General features: G+C 40.5%; 2 protein-coding genes and 1 pseudogene across 3 annotated transcripts in view; 2 read left to right on the plus strand and 1 right to left on the minus strand.

Annotated features, from left to right (window-relative positions):
- The window catches only part of LOC148723455 (uncharacterized), a 66,192-nt gene that overhangs the window by 2,640 nt on the left and 43,045 nt on the right, over positions 1 to 20,507 (minus strand). Inside the window, exon 3 of the mRNA XM_088732446.1 lies at positions 15,515 to 15,973. Coding sequence (XP_088588572.1) covers positions 15,800 to 15,973 — 174 coding nt within the window. The 3' untranslated portion in view covers positions 15,515 to 15,799. The remainder of the gene's footprint in view (positions 1 to 15,514; positions 15,974 to 20,507) is intronic.
- On the plus strand, positions 1,158 to 5,540 carry LOC111334880 (uncharacterized). The gene is made up of 2 exons (XM_088734441.1): positions 1,158 to 1,713; positions 2,317 to 5,540. Exons 1-2 carry the CDS (start codon positions 1,158 to 1,160, stop codon positions 5,538 to 5,540), a joined length of 3,780 nt encoding a protein of 1,259 aa, XP_088590567.1.
- Positions 18,545 to 20,185, plus strand: LOC148723457 (uncharacterized; annotated as a pseudogene). The gene is made up of 3 exons (XR_015991453.1): positions 18,545 to 18,792; positions 18,884 to 19,106; positions 19,184 to 20,185. The product of XR_015991453.1 is annotated as an uncharacterized LOC148723457 (transcript).

Below are 20,507 nucleotides of genomic sequence, written 5' to 3' on the forward strand. Positions count from 1 at the left end.
AACTCGGAATTAATCTATCCTTCTCATCACAATGGAAACAAAGAAGGCACGCGCCACAGCTAAAGGCGTCGTTACTAGAAGGATTAACAAAATTACCGATCTAATGATGGACAAAAACAATGTCGATGAAGTGAACAGGAAAACAAATGAACTGAAAGAAGCATTTGAAAAATTTGAGGCAACGCATAAGACATTTCATAGTCAGCTAACGGAAAAGGAGGCTATCGAGGAATCAACATCATATTTTAATGCGGTATTCGATCAAGTGGAAGGCTTGCAAGAAAATGTAGTCATCTGGCTCACAGGTATCGAAGCGACAAGGCTGATAAGCTCTTTTCAAGCGCAAGTTAACCAGACGACAGCGTGTCAAATGTTGGCACACGTTCACTCGTATCGCGAGCGTCACGTTCTTCACGCACGTTGCAAATGTCACGCACTTCGTCTGCCAGTGCCAGAGCAAAGGCCGCAGCAAAAAGGGCTATTTTAGAAGCAGAAGCCGCTATGCTCAAATGGCTGCATGAAATAGAAGAAGAAGAGTTAAAGTTACGACAACGCAAAACGAAGTTAAAATTTGAAACTGAACTGGCAAAGGCAGAAGCCGAAGAACTCGTTTATGCACAAGCCGAAGAAAGGGAAATTGCCGCTAGTTATTTTCCAACGGAAGAAACTCGAGCAACAATCAATCCTGAGCCGGTGCCAGCTCCCGACAGAATCGGAACCGTTGTGAGAAATGGCGAGGTCGCACCTGTAGCTGACGCTACCGAGCCGGGGAACCTCCCAGAACAGTCTGCACCCTCTAACCCCACAGTGCTGCCCGTTGCAGAATCAGAGGTACCAGCATGGCGATTGAACCCAGAAGCCCCCGTATGGCGAAAAAAGCACGTGAAGGAGCTAACGTTTGGACAAAACTCTAAACCTCAGCCCACCCCAGCAACTCCACCGAAAGATGATATCCAGCTTCTACTTCACCAGCAACAAGAAGCTATCATGGCATTAACTCTACCACAACCTGAAGTCCCTGTATTCTCTGGCGATCCCATCGATTACTGCGAATTCGTTCGGGCCTTCGAAAACCTAGTGGAGCGAAAGACCTCAAGCTCTAGCACAAGACTTTACTACCTTCTACAGTACACCAGTGGTTCTGTACTCAACGGATCATGATTAACGATTCGCTATCGGAACCTTTTAAATTAGAATGCGGTGTGCCTCAAGGTTCCTGTCTGGGTCCGTTATTGTTTTCGTTGTATACGAGCAAGCTTTTTGAGATCATTGAATATCATTTGCCCACGATTCATTGTTACGCTGATGACTCACAAGTTTACATCTCATTTAGTCCCAACGACAGAGCTGAACAACTTGCTGTAGTGAGGAGTATGGAGGACTGCATCAGAGACATTCGTCTTTGGATGTTGAATAATGATCTTAAATTAAATGACGACAAGACTGAATTCCTTATCATTGGCACATCACAACAGCTGGGAAAGCTCGACAATATCAGTATACGTGTGGGCGACTCAGACATACACCCCGTGCCAATTGCGAGAAATCTTGGTTCCTGGTTTGATTCAAGGCTCTCCATGGCAACACACATCACGAAAATTTGTGCCTCTTCATTTTACTACATTTATAATATTCGTCGGATCAGAAAGTACCTTTCACAGCAGTCAACTGAAACTCTTGTCCATGCATTCATAACGAGCCGCCTGGACTATTGTAATGGCCTATTATATGGACTACCGGACTGCTTGTTGAATAAGCTGCAACAAGTACAGAATGCTTGTGCCAGACTGATTCTTAAAGAACAGAAATTTTGTCATATTACACCCTTAATTTTTAAGTTACACTGGTTACCAATTAGATATAGAATTGAGTTTAAAATATTGTTAATTACTTTTAAGATTCTTAATTTTTTAGCCCCTTCTTATCTATCCTCTCTTATTTCCCTTAGACCCCCCTCCAAATATAATTTAAGAAATTCCAGCGATAAGCTTTTACTTAGCCATCCATCATTTAAATCGAAAGCTACACTGGGGGACCGTTCCTTTACCTGTGCTGCTCCGAAACTATGGAACGAACTACCGCTGGATATTAGGAGCGCAGGAACAGTAAATATTTTTAAAGCTAAACTTAAGACTCACCTTTTTCGTAGTGCATTTTTATAGCTTTTTTAGCCATTCTAAGTTTACTTTTAATTGTTTCTTAAAATTATTGTAAGTCTATTTTAATGGTAATTTTTAATCTTGTAATGCGCATTTGAACATTTTATGGAATTTGCGCACTATAAATTTTAATATTATTATTATTTATTATTACAAGACCTTGTGCGAAGCTGCCTCACCATGCCTGATGAAATCGGCTATTGTGAAGCTAGACGGCTATTAGCAAAGCGATATGGGCAACCATATAGTATTGCCACCTCGTACGTGGACCGCGTAATTAATGGAGCGCCGATCCGTGCGGAAGATGGACCTTCCCTACAGAAATTCTCGATACTATTGACCAGCTGTCAAAATACTCTCAAGGAGATTGGCTACCTAAACCGTCTTGAAAACCCTGACAGTTTAAGGAAAAACGTGGAGCGGCTACCTTATCAACTGAGGCTAAAATGGCGTGACCTTGTGGACGCGATCTCCCAGAAGGAAAATAGGGATCCCAACCTGAAGGACATATCGGAGTTCGTAGAAGCAAGATCAAGAGCGACAAATCATCCCATTTTCGGCAAGGTCCATAGCGAACAGAGGCCACCCTTTAATTCGAAACCAACCATTAGAGGCAGACAAGACGGTAAAACCTTCTCCACGCAAGGACTAGAGCAACCCCCCTCACAGCGGGCGAACACTAAAGAAGAAAGAAAGGAATTAAAATGCCCTTCATGTAAAAGAAACCACTGGCTATCACAATGTGAAGAGTTCAAGAAGCTAAGCATAAGCAACCGCTATCAGTTCGTTCGCGCAAATAAGCTATGCATCAACTGTTTAGTTCCTGGCCATTTTGTTCAAGACTGCCCAAAGCGGAGCTTTTGCCGCGTTCAAGGATGCACAAAGAAGCATTCGACTTATCTACATGCAAAAGAAATGCCACCAGGTCAGAGTGGGAAAGAAAGTCAAACCGAACCACCGGCAACTCTAAGTGCAGCTCAAGCGAGTAACAGTTACTTAAGCTCCGTCGGCGCATCTCAAGGAACCAGTGGCCCTGTGATAGGACTGTCAATAGTCCCCGTGAAAGTTAAAGTAAAAGGCAGCAACAAGAAAGTACTAACGCACGCTTTTTTGGATTCAGGCTCAAACACGTCGTTCTGCACAGAAGATCTCCTCAAAAAACTCGGCACCAAGGGAAAGAAAACGTCTCTCTCCCTAACGACCATGCAAACGTCTAACCAGTCGATCGAGTGTTCTCTGGTAAATCTAGAAGTGTCCGACCTGAGAGAGCGAAACCTGGTCGAGCTACCAATGGTATATTCTACGCCCAGCCTACCGGTTTCAAGTGACACTGTCGGAACACAAGAAGATGTGAATCGCTGGCCACACTTGAAAGGAATCAAAATGGAAAGCGTAAAATCGGAAGTTGGTCTTCTCATCGGAAGTGATGCTCCCCAAGCGCTTCAACCAAAAGAGTTTAGAGAAAGCGAAGATGGTGGTCCCTTCGCAACACGGACAATTTTCGGTTGGGTATTAAATGGCCCCCTAGGTAGAAAAGAAAGCAAGGTTCCGACTGCGAACTTCATCAACACAAGCGCCAAGCTAAGCAAGCAATTTGAAGATTTCTGCAATTTAGAATTTAACGACTCCAGCTACGAGCCTCAAGCCTCCATGTCGCAAAGCGACCGAAAAGCGCTACACATCATGGAAGGGTCAGCAAAACTGTCAGACGGCCACTACGAAATTGCCTTACCATGGAAGAACGATCCACCACTTCTGAAGAACAATAAATCGCAAGTACAACAGCGACTACATCCGCTGAAGAAACGTCTTTATAGAGATCCAGTTTTACACAAGAAGTATAGAGACTTCATGGATGACCTGATTGTCAAGGGCTATACGAGAGAGGTCAGCAGGGAAAACCTGGGCAACTCAAACGTATGGTACTTACCGCACCATGCCGTGTTTCACCCCCAGAAACCTGACAAAGTCCGCGTCGTATTCGACTGTTCAGCTAAATTCCAAGGTACCTCCTTAAATGACCAGCTGCTACAGGGGCCGGATTTGACAAATACGCTTGTGGGCGTATTAACACGATTCCGGCAAGAGCAAATCGCCTTCATGTCAGACATCGAGGCCATGTTTTACCAGGTACGAGTTTCCCCAAGCGACTGCGACTATCTGCGATTCTTGTGGTGGCCAGACGGCGATCTAAACAAAGACCCTGAAGAGTATCAAATGCTAGTCCATTTGTTTGGGGGTGCCTCATCCCCAAGCTGCGCAAATTTTGCCTTGAAGAAAACCGCAGAAGATAATAAGACAGCCTTTGACGCAACCACAGTGGAGACCGTCAAGCGAAATTTCTACGTTGATGATTGTCTAAAGTCAGTCACCACTAATCCTGAAGCCATTCGACTAGTAGGAGAACTCCGTGAAATGCTGTCCAAAGGAGGATTTCACCTTACCAAATGGATATCGAATTCAAGAGACGTGATCAACTGCATTCCTGAAAACGAAAGAGCACCTTCCGTCAAAGATTTCGACTTAAGTAAGAATCTAACACTCACAGAGAGAGCCCTGGGTGTCCAATGGAATGTGCAGAAGGACACATTCGGCTACAAAATCGTTGAAAAGGAGCGGCCCATCACAAGAAGAGGAATTTTGTCTATTATTTGCTCGGTATACGACCCACTCGGTTTTATTTCACCGTGCATACTACCCGCTAAAGCAATCCAGCAAGACCTGTGTCTCAAGGGCCTTGGATGGGACGATCAGATTCCCGAACCCTGCAAGCAAAAATGGCAATCATGGCTGAAGGAACTCCCCAAATTAGAAGGGTTTGAGATACCGCGATGCTTCAAACCACCAAACTGTTCCAACATACAACGCCGCGAGCTCCACCATTTCTCCGACGCATCTAGCCAAGGCTACGGAGCTGTCTCGTATCTTCGTCAAATTGATGCGCATGGTGAAGTTCACTGTTCGCTTATTATGGCAAAGTCCAGACTAGCCCCTCTCAAGGCAATGACGATTCCGCGGATGGAACTGTCAGCGGCAGTCTTAGCAACGAGGTTGGATCGCATGATCAGACAAGAAGTTGGCATAGTCATACACAGCTCTACCTTTTGGACTGACAGCACTTGCGTTCTTCGCTATATAGAGAATAAGGATAAGAGATTCCAGATCTTTGTTGCCAACCGCGTGTCAGCCATTTTAGATCAGTCTACGGCTGAGCAATGGAGGTACGTTGAAGGCACACTTAATCCAGCTGACGAAGCATCCAGAGGAATGACAGTAGATGAGTTGCTTATAAATGAGCGCTGGAAGCAAGGACCACCGTTCACTGGTATCTTTGCCTTCCTGGGTAACCCTTTTACTCTTTTAGGTTTAGGATATTCATGAAATGTTCATTTCTTCCTAACATCTAATCTCTTTTCACGGGAAGAAACAGGTCCTTCCTTTGCCGAGGGATTAAAATACTTCAGTAATTCACTTGGAATAGTCTCTCTTCTCCCACCAAGTGACTTTTTGATAGAGGAAGCTTTGAAATGTGCACCGCAAATCCGGGGTTTTTTTTTTACCTCGGAATCACTTTGTCGACAGAAGTTCTTCCAAACCCTTCTAGAACTCTGTTCTGAAGGGAAACAGAAAAACCAAAGATCCAGACGATTCCTGGAACTGTTCAAGCAGTTCACCACAGAACAAAAGTTCACCATAACTTCGGAAAATAATTGTAACTTTAACATTACAGGCAGTACACCGGTCTCTGTTTTTAATTTTTCCTGCATGCTGTCCTCTAAGCCTCATTTACATGTTCGTTTCTAGGTCTCAGGAGCGCACGTCCAACTATATCGAAAGGACCCTATTGCAGCATTATGACTAGAAGAAGACTCTGATTGTGATTGGACTGAAGGTAAATCTTTAGTTCGTTTAGACTTCAGCTTCTTACAGGCAATGAAGACTTCATCCCTCTTCGTTCGTCGTGTAAATTTAAAAATAATCTTGCGTTGACTTTATCCCTCCTTTAACGGTAGGCGATGAGCAATAGAAATGTCATTCGCCTCTAGTTCAACATCAATTAACCTCACTGTCTCGATTACTAGCTGAGTGGGATTATCATCAGCGATATCAGGAATCCCTTGTATTTCCAACGTTTCACGTTGGCCATATTGCTGGTTCGCATCAAGGTGGAGCTGAATGTTGTAGATGTAATTTCTTGCATATCCAATTTCTGTGTCTATGCCATCTATCCAATCATTTAAGTCCTTGTTATGTTTCTTTTGCTCCTGAAAACCATCTAAGAGTGTCATACTTCTCAGCAAGGAACTTTTGAGAGGTTTCAAGGTCATTCATCTTTTTGTTCATGGCCACCAGGTTCAATGGTTGAATCACTCCTATTTCTCTCCTCACATCCTCAAGTAGTTCTTCTTTCCACAATTTTCCAAAATCAATTAATTTGAAGCTCATACCCAGCTAACTAAGCTAGCAAGAAAGTAATTTAAGATTATTTGAAGATATTTTCTCAGAGAAAGTAAAAGCGTGACCTTCCAGGCATGCCGCATGTAAATTATGATACTACCAGTACTTGTAGAAAATATAATGACATGATTACCTTTATGATATCAATGGTGGTTGAACGTTTGTTAAGGCTGAGATTACAATAACTATATCTGATGCAAATGGTGCTAGTGAGACTGGAATCTTTGAATACAAGATATGCCAATTTTAATTCTTTCCATGCATCTCTCTACATGAACTCTGAGGCAGGCAACCTTCTTGTTCTTTGCAGTGTCTTCCTTGTTTTCATCCACCTAAAAATGCTGGCATTGTGAAAACTGCCCCCACAGAAGCCAGTTCATCTTGGATCAAAAACCCCTTGTCAGCCATGACTTCATCACTTGCTGCAGATGGTTGAGAAGTCCACTCCTTAGGGTTACTTCCTTCTCAGAAATACTTCCCGGGTATAGTTCGCTGACAAATGCTGTTGTACCAGATGGGGTTATTGAAACCAAAGCCTTCATTGCTGTCCTTGATTTGTAGGACGAATAACAAGCTGACTGATTATTTAAGGCAGAGGGTCTTTCCATCTCAATTTTAGTGCAATCAATTATTATTGCACTTTTTGGGTAAAATTCTTTAAACAAGGAGGGCATGTGAAACTGTATAACATCTCTAGGAGGCACTTGAATCCATACTTACAGTTCACTCCTCAAAAACCTGATCCATGTCCTGACAATCTCGGAAACAACAGAAAAAATATTAAAGCGATAAGCTAAGTCTCTGTTAAAAAGTCCAAGCCTCAGTTTCATGATGACCAATACGAATTCTTGGAATACAGATAACTTCCTAGGCCTTCCATGCTTATTGGGTGCAGTTGAATCAACAACCTTTCTTTGAAGAGATCCATAGCTTAAGTTCTTCGCAGGTTCCTTTACGATATCAAAGCATAGACCACTTTCATAAATGGCTGCCGGATTAATATTCTTTTGTTTAAATTTAAATTAGCCTTTCTGGCCTCGTTCTCCAGTACAAAATTCAAAAGAATACATTATCTCAAGTGAGGCCAGAAAGGCTAATTTAAATTCAAACAAAAGAATATTAATCCAGCAGCCATTTATGAAAGTGGTCAATAGCAGAAGAGTTTCATAATCTGAAAACCCAGTACAAAAAGGCAATGTCCTGGAGTTTTTCCTTAAATTGTTCAATATCAAAATGACAGTTCTCTTGTTTTCTTTTAACAGCAGCCAGTTCCTTGGTTAACCTTTCTACTTCAGCCTCCATCTTGCATATCTTGTCTTCGTACAAATTGACTTGAAGTTCTTCTGGAAGTGCTTCTGTTTGTGTACCAAAATCAACTCCTATTTGTTCTGAAAACAGTTCAGTTTGGAAGTAAACATGGTTTGGAAGGCTGCTCCTTGCTGCGTGGGATTTGCTCGTCCATTATCAGCTTGTCACAATCAGTGTCACTGACACTCAAATGTTCGACTTAGCTATTCTTCTTGATCAAAGCTTATTCTCTCGAGTTCTCTTCGTTTTGGCTTTTCAGTTGTTCAGGGAAATAAAGAAGGTAGATGTTCACAATCACGTTTCTTTCCTCCTTCAAAGTGTTGAGAACATATTGGAGTGTTATCACTCTCTAACTTTAAGCTACCATTTTATAATAGTCTCACATACTCCTGGCAAATGGTTGGATCTTTCAGTATTCTGTAATATTGTAATCTCTCGTTATTTCTGAAGTTGTTCCAGCAATTTGGAACACAGCAATTAACTCTTTTAGGCATGTTTTTGAAGGAAAAATACGGTTATGTGATGATAATAGTGCTCACTCATCTGCCATCTTTGTTTTCTTGTCCAACCAAGCAGTTTGCCCAGGTCCTGCTCTTCCAACTAGTACCTAGTACCCTGCTCTTTTCTGTGCTGGGAATTAGACATTTTATTCCAATGCATCTTGAGTGTTGTGGCCCAATACTTAAAGGAATAACTAGATCTTTATCTCATAAATTAGAAGATGCAAATTACTGTATTCCAAAAACGGTATTAGGTTTACCTAAGACCACTTTGTATGATAGTATTGTTAGGTCACTTAACACATGTACACTAGAATAAAGGAGGTTTTCTTATGTTCTGATACTACCTTTTAAGAAGTTTCAATGGGAATGGTCCTAGTTACATTAAAGACTTCTTTAAACTTCATACAATCAATTATTGTCTTTGAGGCTCAGGCACTAAGCTTGAGCAAAATCCTTTTAATGGCAAGTGGCGTGTCTTAATTCCTTTGCATATGTAACCTGCCACCTTTGGAATACTCTACCATGCAATGCTAGAATCACTGGTAGTGTGAATTCTTTTTAGAAGTGTTAGAAACAAATAAGCCTTATACCATTTTTTTATTGCTAAGTACCATACTAAGAATTTGTTCTTGTGCCCTGCACATGATTGTCTATGGTCTTTTATACTTATGTAATTTTCATTATTTTCAGTATTTTGTAATAGCATAAGCGCATTGTAAAAAAGTATGCTAAATGCTCTTAGGCGCTATGGATAAATAAACTATTTTATCTATCTCTCTTCACACATTTCTAGAGGAAGCCCTTAGAAACCCATTCACCTGTAGTCTGAGAAGCAGACAAATTCAGAAGACTCTTAGCTGAGGAAAGTCTCACACAGAAGACAGCAGTGATAAAGTGCTGATAAGCAAGCCAACAACTTCAAAACTTCACCTGCAGATAGTGGCATCACATCCACCAAAAGCGATAAAGCCAGAGACCACGTTTCCATTGTTGTGAGTAACACATCCTGCAAAAATGCCGATGTATAGAAGGATTTTGTTGGAATCGTAACTCAAACGGGGATATTACATATCTCACACATTGATTCAGATGTGATCCATGGGCGTAACCACCTGAGGATATGGGTTCTTTCTTCTCACTCTCTTTTAAACACAAAAACATTTCTCAAGTTATTTCATGGTTCATGGTTTTCTCAGTTGCACTATGATTGGCTGCTCATTTTATTTCAGAACAAACTCATGATAAAGGAATGTTTGAAGGATATTGTGTCTGAGCATATGACCCAAGGGGGGGGGGGCATTAAAGGATGATGTTTATTAATTATTTCAATTGATTTATATTTCAGCAGTGTGGTAAAATGGTTTGGTATGCAGGATTTCGTGTTTTAATGCAGACTGATTATAAGTTGAATTGTTATAGAATGCATAACTGGTATCTTACAATCAATGACAAGGGAAGAAAGAACTTAATCTGAACTATTTTTCTGACTTGTGACCGATAAGAAGTTTATATGATTGCTTGGTGTATGCAGATACTTCACAAGCACTCACACAAACAGTTTGGAAGCAGGTGAACCTTCCTAACATTGGGACTGCAACTAGTGAAATCAAAGTTGTGAGAGAGGTGGAGTCCATGGACCAGACTGCAGGACCATTTCAGGACCATTTCAGGAGTAGGCTGTCTGAGACAACTGAAGAAGTAGTGTTTCCATGTTTGCACATGCTATTGCAAGATGAAATTTGCAGGAAGGTAAGGCAACATGTCATTCCACAGTGTTTTCCCAATGTAAATAAAGAGGCCTAAGGAAATTATTGCAAAATTTGTTCATGGTAACTAAATCATTTCATCATGCCAGAATTATTCCTTGCTGAGCCCAAATGCTCTGAATCATAATATTCTGATGTTTTCGACTTAAGTGATTTACAGTCCTTTGACCTGCGCATGTCACCGTTGCCACATTATCAAAAATATCATTGTAATTGCCATTATTATTCCCATGAATAAGATATTATTATCATTATTGTCGTTATCATTATTAGGAAGAAATGCTTTACTATTAATAGTTCATGTGGTGCGAGTCAGAACCTTAAGCGTTCGTTTTGGTATAAAAGGTAATGCCCTTGCTTGGTTTGATTCGTATCTTAAATCTCGTAAACAGTTCGTGCAAATTGAAGATTGTCAGTCATCACAACACTGTTTAGCACATGGGGTGCCTCAAGGATCTGTGTTAGGTCCCTTGCTGTATTTATTATACACATCTCCGATTGCTGATATTATCAATTCTCATAGTCTACAGTACCATTTGTATGCTGATGATTCTCAACTTTACATTTCTTTTAAAACTGACTGCTTTGCTGACCTCGCTCAAGCTAAGTCATCTGTTGAGCTATGTGTCAAAAATATTGACTGGTGGATGACAAACAACATGCTAAAGCTCAATCAGGAGAAAACTGAACTGATTGTAATTAGTTCAAAATTCCGCCCAAAGCCTGCCATTTTATGTGTCAGTTGGTGTCGAACAAATACTCCCCAAATCTTCAGCTAGGAATCTCGGTGTCGTATTTGATGAATGCTGTAATATGGTGGAACATGTAAATAAGATATGCAAAACGTCATACTTCCACTTAACCCTTTTCGTCCCAACGTCACATATGTGTGACGATAAATGCGGCTGACCAATGCTGAGCCCGCTAGGGGTGAAATACTTGATTGCAATAGCCCCCCTCTGCCTCATTTGAAGCCTGGCGATTTTTGTCGGTTTCTTCGGTGTTTTTCATGTGAATTTGCCTGCTTTTGACCGAAAAAATTGCGATTCTTTTCTGTTCGAGTTTTCGCGCGAAGTTCAGGAACAGCTGATCAGTAATGGCTTCAACTTGGAAGTGAATTTGTAGTAAATTCGGCTGCAGAGACTTCTCAAAACGTGGATTTAGTGTTCGTAGACGAAGATGAAATGCCATTGACTTCTGTAGCTATAGGCACGGCATATTTAGAGCGAGAGTCTGACGAGGAAATTGACTCAGACTTTTATCAGACTGACTCTGACGAGGAAATTGACTCAGACTTTTATCAGACTGACTCTGAGGCTGAAGAAAGTGACGAAAATGAAGAATTACAACAAGCAGGGCCTCCCAGGAAGCGGAGACGTACAGCACAGGGCGAAAACGATGTTGTGGGCGATCCTGTTTGGGTAGAAGACATCAGGACGCATTCAGACCTGCCTTTCACCCAACCCACGGGGCCTAAAGTTCGAATGGGAGCGGATCAAAAAGACCCAGTGAGTTATTTTTGTCTGTTTTTTATTGATGCCTTGCTTGATCTAGTTGTGACACAAACAAATTTGTATGCTGCCCAAGAGAGAGCCAAAACCCCGGATAAACACCGTATGCCTTGGCACGCAGTGGACAAAGATGAAATAAGAACATTTATTGCCTTGATTTTAGCAATGGGGCTGGTAAACAAACCTACCATACATAGTTACTGGTCCACTGATGAGATACTTCAAACACCATTCTTCACAAATTGCATGTCAAGGAATCGGTTTACACAAATTTTGAGGTATATACATTTTGTGAACAATACACAATTAATTCCTAGAGGTCAAGATGGATATGACAAACTGGGGAAAATTAGGCCCTTCTTAGAACTAATTAAAAACCGGTTCCAAAGAGTTTATGCCCCAAGCAGGAACCTGTCAGTGGATGAAACCCTTGTGAAGTTTAAAGGACGCCTTTCATGGAGGCAGTATATGAGGGACAAACCAGCAAGATTTGGCCTCAAGGAATTTACTTTGGCTGACTCTGAAAATGGCTATGTGTTAGACATAATTGTTTATACAGGCAAGGAATGTGGACAACAGTCTAAAGGTTTAGCTCAAAGAGTTGTTTTGAAACTTGTGGAACCATTTTATGGACTAGGATACAATATATTTATGGATAATTACTACACCTCAGTTCAACTTTTTGAGAAGCTTTATGATCAGGGTCTTCAAGCCTGTGGAACATGTCGGGGGGATCGGATCGGTCTTCCTCGAGATGTGACAACATCGACCTCTGTTACTGTAAAGAGGATGAAACGTGGTGAAGCAATTTTTCGGCAAAAACATCACCTCACTTGTGTGACATGGAAAGACAGAAAACCTGTGACTATTCTGACAACTTTACCAGCTAATGAAGAAATGGGAGTTGCTGAAAGGTCAGTGCGAGAAGCAAACGTCTGGCATAGGAGAGACTTTGCCTGTCCCATACCAGTGCAACAATACAATTTACACATGGGTGGTGTTGATGTTGCAGACCAGAGGACAACTGCCTATGCAAGGCTCATGAAAGGCTGGACATGGTATCTAAAACTCTTCTATCATTTCTTGGAGGTGTCAGTTTTGAATGCATATCTTGTTTACTGCAAGGGAAAAGATGATGATCAACCAGATCTGAGCATGATGGATTTCCGGATTCTGGTAATCAGAGGTTTACATGGTGGAAGGAGCTACAAGATTACCCCCACAGCTGCTGCACCTCAAATATCAAGATTGAATCTGTCTTTGGGACACTTCCCAGTCAAAGTTGACAAACGGTGTGCTTGTAAAGTTCACCTGCAGCGAGTGTTGACTTCATACAAGTGTGGACTGTGTGGAGTCCACATGTGCCCCAGCCCTTGTTTTGAGAAGTACCACACCCTCCAAGACTATTTGTATGATGACCCTGAATATGGAGCAGCAACCCCACGTCTGAAACCTCAGAATCCTGGCAGGCCTTTTGCAAGAGGAAGACCTAGGCAGATGAGGCAGTGAACTCTCCTATAAGTAGCGGAACATTGACCGTTGGTTGTCAAAAACTGTTCACTTTGCCAACAGCATACTGACATTGTAGCACTGGTATGTCCAACTCCATGCTTATAAGAGATATTATGTGGTGTTTCCTTGTTCTAAAAATTATGTTTTCTGATTGTTTATTCTACAAATGTATGTACCCATAATTCATGGGATTATGGACTTGACTGTTTCTTTTGATTGGTTAATCATTAACCTGCAGATATTTGAAAAACTTGGGGAAGGCAGTTATGCTCAGAAAGGTTGTTTGGATCAGTCTGGTAAAAAATAATACCTTATGAGATTTAAGTTGCTGTTAAATCCTCAGTTGATTAATTTTTGAAATGATTTATAGAATTAAAATTTACGATGAAAATTGCCTTACTGTTTGAGGGCCGTAAGAAGCTTTTTTTAGATCAATATAACAAATATTTGTGATTTATCTTAAAGGTCATTTCTTTAGCTTAACAAAAATGACTATTGTTATTATTTGACAGTTCTTTTTGGTTTCAGAGCTGAATTCTTGTGAACGAAGGATTTTTTTAGTGTATTTTTACTGTCATATGTCAACTTTGAGGATAAAGTGAGAAACTTACATAACAAGGGACAGGCAAATTTTGTTGGTTCACTGTGTAGAAAATTCTCTAAACTTCAAAATGAGCTATGATATATGAAAATTGACTAAATGTAGCTCAACTTACAACCATTTATTCACGGTGTTGTCTTTTTTGCGAAAATTAATTACCATACCCATGGGAGGAAAAGGGTTAAGGAACATTTCTAAAATTAGGAAGTACCTCACTGAGGAAACTACAGAAATTCTTGTTCATGCATTTGTTATTTCAAAACTAGACTATTGCAACTCTTTATTGTATGGCCTCCCTAAGCATATAAGTAGTTAGCAGTCTGTGCAAAACATGGCTGCTCTGATCGTCACTTTAACCAAGAAATTTGATAATATCACCCCTGTATAACTTCAACTGCATTGGTTACCAATTCACTTTCAGATTCTTTTTAAAGTTTTATTGTTAGTTTATAAGGCCCTAAATGGTATGGCATCATTAAATATCACGGAATTACTTAGTTATCGTACATGTTCACGTACGCTATGCTCTACTGATCAAAAATTTCTGGCTGTTCTGAAGTCAAGACTTAAAACATACGGAGACAGGGCCTTTTCTGTTGCTGCACCTAACCTCTGGAATGAGCTGCTATTAGATCTTAGAAGTTTAGATACAATTAATTTATTCAAGAAACACTTAAAGACCAATCTTTTTAAAAAAGCATAATGTTTAACTTTTTGATAATTTGGAATACGATTTACGGTGATATTTTTATAAATAAGTCTGCAAATAGGTTTTTAATTTACAAATAGGTTTTTAATTCACACAAGTTTTTTTGAAAGTTTGTTAGGGTTACAGCAAGGTGAACCAAATTCAGACATTCTCCCCTCATGGTTATAGGGTTCTTCAGTGGAGGTAGAGACGTCTTCCAAGTAGCAGCCTACCAAGCAGGTTGAGCATCAGCTGCAGTTCCTTCACAGACATCTACTAAAATCAACTGCCACTCAAGTCTCAATGCAAGTCTGATGTTACGACTGTTTCATTGTCATTGCAATGGTAATAACCACAAAAAAGCCAAGCAAGCAGTTGATAGCATGGTGAATGCTATTGGCCCAGGGAATTCATCATGGCTGCTTCGCTTAACTTTCAAGAAGTACCATAGGGGATGAGCTGTCTCTGTTGCTTCTAACGACAGCTTAGTGAACAGACAGATGGCTTCTACAATTAGACAAGCTCTTGATACACCCTGCAACAACTTCTCTCCCTCTATGTCCACAATTATTATAACTACAGCTGGTTAAGGGATTGACCAAGTTCAAGATTATTGAGTGAGAAAACAAACATACAAGACTAAACCTGGACAATTAATAGACACACAAACCATCAACAGACCTAGAGCCTGCTAAGGTTGACCGTTTCCTGGACTTCATATCCAGTCCATCATATCCACAAGACATGGCATTTGGTACAAAATGTGTTTCTAACCATGGATTGGGCCTTGAATTTTTTGACAATAAGCTCCAAATAATCCAAAGGACGTTTCTGTCCTGACAATTTGACAACTTACTGTCCCAAAAAGTATATCAGAGATTGTGTAACAAATTGTTCATTTCTTTTTTAAATCAACCACTCTCATTTTCTCCTCAGACAAACCTACATCCATACACTAGATTAGTGAACTCAGAACTAGTTTATGGTGGCATCCATAATTGAACAAACCTTGACAACACTGAGGACTTTGAAGTCAAATCTCAACCAAATTTACTTGCCATCAGAGAAAGCCAGTTGTCACCACCACAGTTTCCTTCTCCTCTCCAGCATCAGTGATGGAATTGGCATCAAGATCATGCACTATTACTTTAGCAAACCACAAGGAGGCAAAGACACCTATCTGCAGCCGTTGGATGGCTGTCCTCAAAAGTCACATGCACTGCTTCCTAAGTGAAGGTAATGATATCAAGACAGCCAGCGACATGAACACTGCCATCGAGTCAAACAGTGGAGTCAAGGGCTGCTGTGTAGCCTTATGTGCTCCGCCATCCACGCAAACAATGACCAAACACACCATGACCGAGGCACAGGTATTGAATAACTTCTCTTTATAGTACAGACCAGCTGACACAGTTTGGAACACTCCATGGCCCCATTTGGATCATCACAATGGAAACCTTCAGCAACCTAAACATAAAACATGTGCAGATGTCTGAAACTGGGCCATCAGAAAACTACCCAATCTGTCACAGACAGAAGAAGAAAGCGAAATATTTTCTAGTTTAGAGTTACCCCCATTTAGACTCTCCACATGTTCCCATCTAATTCATTTTTTCCAACTTTTACCATCTCTGAGGTCACAAAATTTAAATGAAGACCACAGGGGCAGGCACAGCAACCACTAGGCTACTAAAAATACTTCCAAGGGGTAGACCCTTTGACCTGGAAAATTAAAGTTTCATTGAAATTGGCGACATGGCATGTTGCACAGCTGCCTGGTGTTCCCCTAGACCCATTCTTAATTTCAGAGACAGTTTTCCACTCTTGTGACCTTGTCAAAATAATGCAATTTGTCCAATAACATAACCTCACGCCCTTTGATAAGCCGCTTCCTTGTAAAGCTCTTCAATTATGACTAAACTATTGTGAATAATAAACAACACCTTGACAGCACTGCTTACCTTTAATTTGTACTTTCAATTTTGTAAAACAATTCCCTACATTTTCTATCACGAAGGTCACAGTTTTGTTTACCTTACCATTTTCAGCCAATATTTTGGTGACATCTTTCCTTCCGATGGGAGCATTGATATCATTCTCAAATTTAAAAGAACAAATGCTACGCAACCGATACGCATGGCCATTTTCTTTGCCATGTGCTTGGTTGCAGATTGCATCAGACAAATATGCCATATCTGGAAAAACTCAAGCCCAATCTCTTTATATGACTGAGAAACAAGAAAACGAAATTTTTTTTAAAAAAAAAGTTGTCTTTCACCTCAACGTCTCTTTTTACTTTTTGTTTTTGCAGTGAACGGGGAAGATTGAAATATCAACATAGACTCTGAATATGAGCCAAAAGAGAGTCTTCCATTCAATCCTTTTTCGGCAAAAAATGAGTCACAGGCAAGGATATGGTTTGCTTGAAAATTAATTGAAAAATGAATACAGGTATTTCAATCACACATGATTAAAACCTAACAAAGAGAATTATTTTATTAGATGCTAGGTCTTGTGCAACTGGCACAACTCCTGATCAGTCTGACAACTCTCAAGATTTGGCTCCTGACTGCTCTTTGTTTCCCTCAACATCGGCAGCTGAAAAGGTGCAAAACATATCTGCGGAAAGCATTCCCTCGGCTTTAGAGTGCGAAATGGAAGGTATTCCTGGCGCAGTTGCACATAAAACGCGGTCTCATGCGTGTAATCAGCGTCAAGTGCAAGAATGCACGAAGACCTTTTTCCAGGGGAGAAATCAAGAAGTCATCACCAAGATGTCTGTGATGCTGGCTGTACTTTCAGCAGAGAGGAAATTTCCCAACAAAATGAGGTGATTAAGGAAAAGAAGGAAAAAGTCTTCAACCATTCGTGGCTTTGCAAGAGTGACATAACTTACTGTGCACCAAGTGGATATGGGTGGCCTGTGTTTGTTGAAGGGAAAGGAGTCTATTGCATCCTGTGCAGGAAGCACAAGGCTCAATCAATGCAGAATAAACAAGGGAAGTTCGCTTCAAAGTCCTCTGTAAGATTCAAGACATCAGCAACGTCAGGACACCTCAAGAGTAAAACACACAGCAAGGTTGTAGAACTGGAACAGACACGGAGGGGAAGCATTTTTCAAATAGAGATCACAAATAGTAAAGCTGCTGAAGCTAAAACTATTGAATGCGTCATGTGCAATCTCTATTTTCTAATGAAAGAGGAGATTTTCAATAGGAAGGCGGCTCAACTGAATCAGCTTGTGGCATTGCAAGGATGTGACGAGATGAAGTACTTTCAGCATGAGTAAGAGAGTACAGAAAGAAATGATGTTAGCATTAGGAGATGCTGTATGCAAGAAGTTCAGGCAGCCAGATGTTTTGGCGCATTAGTGGATGATCTTACAGACATATCTGTACAAGAGCAGATGATATGTTTCATCCAGTATCTCGATCAAAAAGCTACAAAACACACCAAATTCTCGTTCACAACCAACTTGTTAAGTGGCAATAGAAGCAGTGCAAATGCTCCAACCATAAAAGCCAATTTACTTCAAGGGCTGGAAGGTAAAAACCTGGATACCAGCAAGCTTGCCTCCATCTTTACAGATGGAGCCTCAGTCATGACAGGTGAACAGAATGGACTAGCTGGACTCCTTTGCAGAGATTTTCCCACCATTCTCACATTCCATTGCATCTGTCATCGATTGGCTTTTGCGATGGTTGATACCAGCAAAGAAGCTGACATGAAATGCATCAAGAATGTCCATAACTGCCCGAGGCAAGTCTGGCAGCTTCTTGAAAACTCACCAAAGAAAATGGCCACTTTCATTAAGATGCAGGCGAACCACAACATTGTCAGTCTCAGTGGAAAAGGGGACAAGGCTGTGGCAATGAAGCTACAGAAGGCTTGCAAGACATGTTGGCTGAGCCTTAAAGCATCTGTGAAATCTGTGAAGAAGTGTTTATACCCCCTCCTCGTGGCTTTAAAGCAACTGGAACCTGACAGTGCAGCAGCTTGTGGCTTGTACAAGAAAATGTATTTGGATTATTTCGCCTTTGTCACGGTATCGCCATCTTGAAAATGACGTAATGCTTTTTGGCATGAAAACGAGGTCACGCGTGGTTCTTGACACACTGAACACTCGAGCGATCATGCCGAACAAAGATCACTGTTGTGTTCCTAAGTGCAATAACAATAGATCAAAAGTGCAGTCTAATATAACCTTTCATCAATTCCCGAAAGACAAAGACTTAAGAAGACAGTGGATTATAAAAATTAAGCGTGATGTCGGCCGGTCCTTCAAGGTAAATGGCCTTTTATATATCATAGTTCAGTTTAGCGTCGTTTCAGCGTTGTTTATATAGCAAACCTTATATTTTTTCCGATATCTTTCAGATAACCAACAGTACAAGAGTTTGCTCTGATCATTTTAAACCCACAGATATAAAAAAAACGCTAACAGGAAAAAGTGTACTTGTTAATGGTGCTGTACCATCCGTTTTTGAATGGACAACTTTATCAAAGAAACGAAAGTCACCAACGAAACGCGAATGCACAACACGTACTAACACAACCGAGATTGATGTCGTGGATAATATACAGCCAATCTCCTCTACAGGTATTTATTTTTTATGAAATCGTACTTTAGGCCCGCCCTAAATATTTCTAAACATGTTATTTTCTACATTCCCACAGTCGAAATTGGGCCCATCGAAGATTCAAGCGTAGACGAAAATGTCATCGATACTAGCAGCCACATGGAGGACTCCACCGTAACTACTGACACCACAATCATAACACCTACTGTCAACCTACATGATTATTTATTTACTGAACCCGAAAAGCCTGTAGAAGAGCTACTTGAGGCAGCGCAAGCTCGTATCGAACAATTAGAACAGCTGCTTTCAAAACAATCTTTTTACAGACAACTGAAAGGGATGTCAGACAAACGCGTTAGATTCCATACTGGCTTTTCGTCATTTGCTATTTTTGTGAGTACCTTCAATGCCCTTAGACCCACAGCTGAAAGTATGTTTTCATGGTCCCAAGTACAGAGAGCACGAGCAAAAAGTGGGAAAGATATAAGTAACATGAGAGACACTCTCAAGACATGCAAACTTAGCTTATTTGATCAGTTTTATTTATGCATTACTAAGCTGAGGCTGGGTACTTTTAATGAGAAACTAGCCAGTGAATTTGATATTTCTATTTCAACTGTGAGTAGAGTTTTTATTTCTTGGGTTAACTTTCTCTATTTTGTTTTGGGAACCATTCCTATATGGCCCTCTCGGGCAAAAATTGACAAACATATGCCTAAGTGTTTTAAATTGTTATATCCTAAATGCCGTGGTATTATTGATGCCTCAGAGATAAAGGTACAAGCACCATCTAGTATGGTTTTGAATAGCAATTGCTATTCATCATATAAGAGCCACACAACTTACAAAGGCAATGTTGTAATATCTCCATCTGGGGAAATTATTCATGTAAGTTCTCTTTTTGAAGGAAGTATTTCTGACAAGGAGCTTGTTAAGCAATCAGGTTTGTTGAATTTACTTGAGCCAGGTGATCAAATAATGGCTGATAAAGGATTTACTATAGAGGATCTATTAAAGCCAATAGGTTGTGGAGTAGCAATGCCTGCCTTTTTGTCAAGTAAGGGTCAATTTTCAAAGAAAGAACTTTCAACCAGTAAACAGATACATAATTTAAGAGTCCATGTGGAAAGGGCCATAAGAAGGGTGAAAGAGTTTCACTATTTTGATAAAGTTATACCTCTTACAGTAGCTGGCAGCATTAATCAAATATGGACAGTGGCATGTCTTATTACCAATTTCCAGGGGCCTTTGTTGCATGAAAAGCAATATATCTAAATATGTATACAATTGTTGTAAAATAGATGGAAGAGTAAGCATCATTTAAAGTAAAGTATGTAAGGATCTGTAATACAAATAGTACTAACAACTTTTAACAACTAAGAGTTAGTTGACATTGAGTGAGGGTACACTACGTATTAGGT

The sequence above is a fragment of the Stylophora pistillata genome, chromosome 9 (genome assembly GCF_964205215.1).
Source record: "Stylophora pistillata chromosome 9, jaStyPist1.2, whole genome shotgun sequence".
Classification (NCBI taxonomy): Eukaryota; Metazoa; Cnidaria; class Anthozoa; order Scleractinia; family Pocilloporidae; genus Stylophora; species Stylophora pistillata.

Excerpts from the sequence above, each read along its gene's own strand:
- LOC111334880 (XM_088734441.1), top strand. The coding sequence starts at position 1,158 with ATGATTAACGATTCGCTATCGGAACCTTTTAAATTAGAATGCGGTGTG. Across the intron at positions 1,714-2,316 it reads AACGAGCCGCCTGGACTATT|ACCTTGTGCGAAGCTGCCTC; the intron begins GTAATGGCCTAT and ends TATTATTACAAG.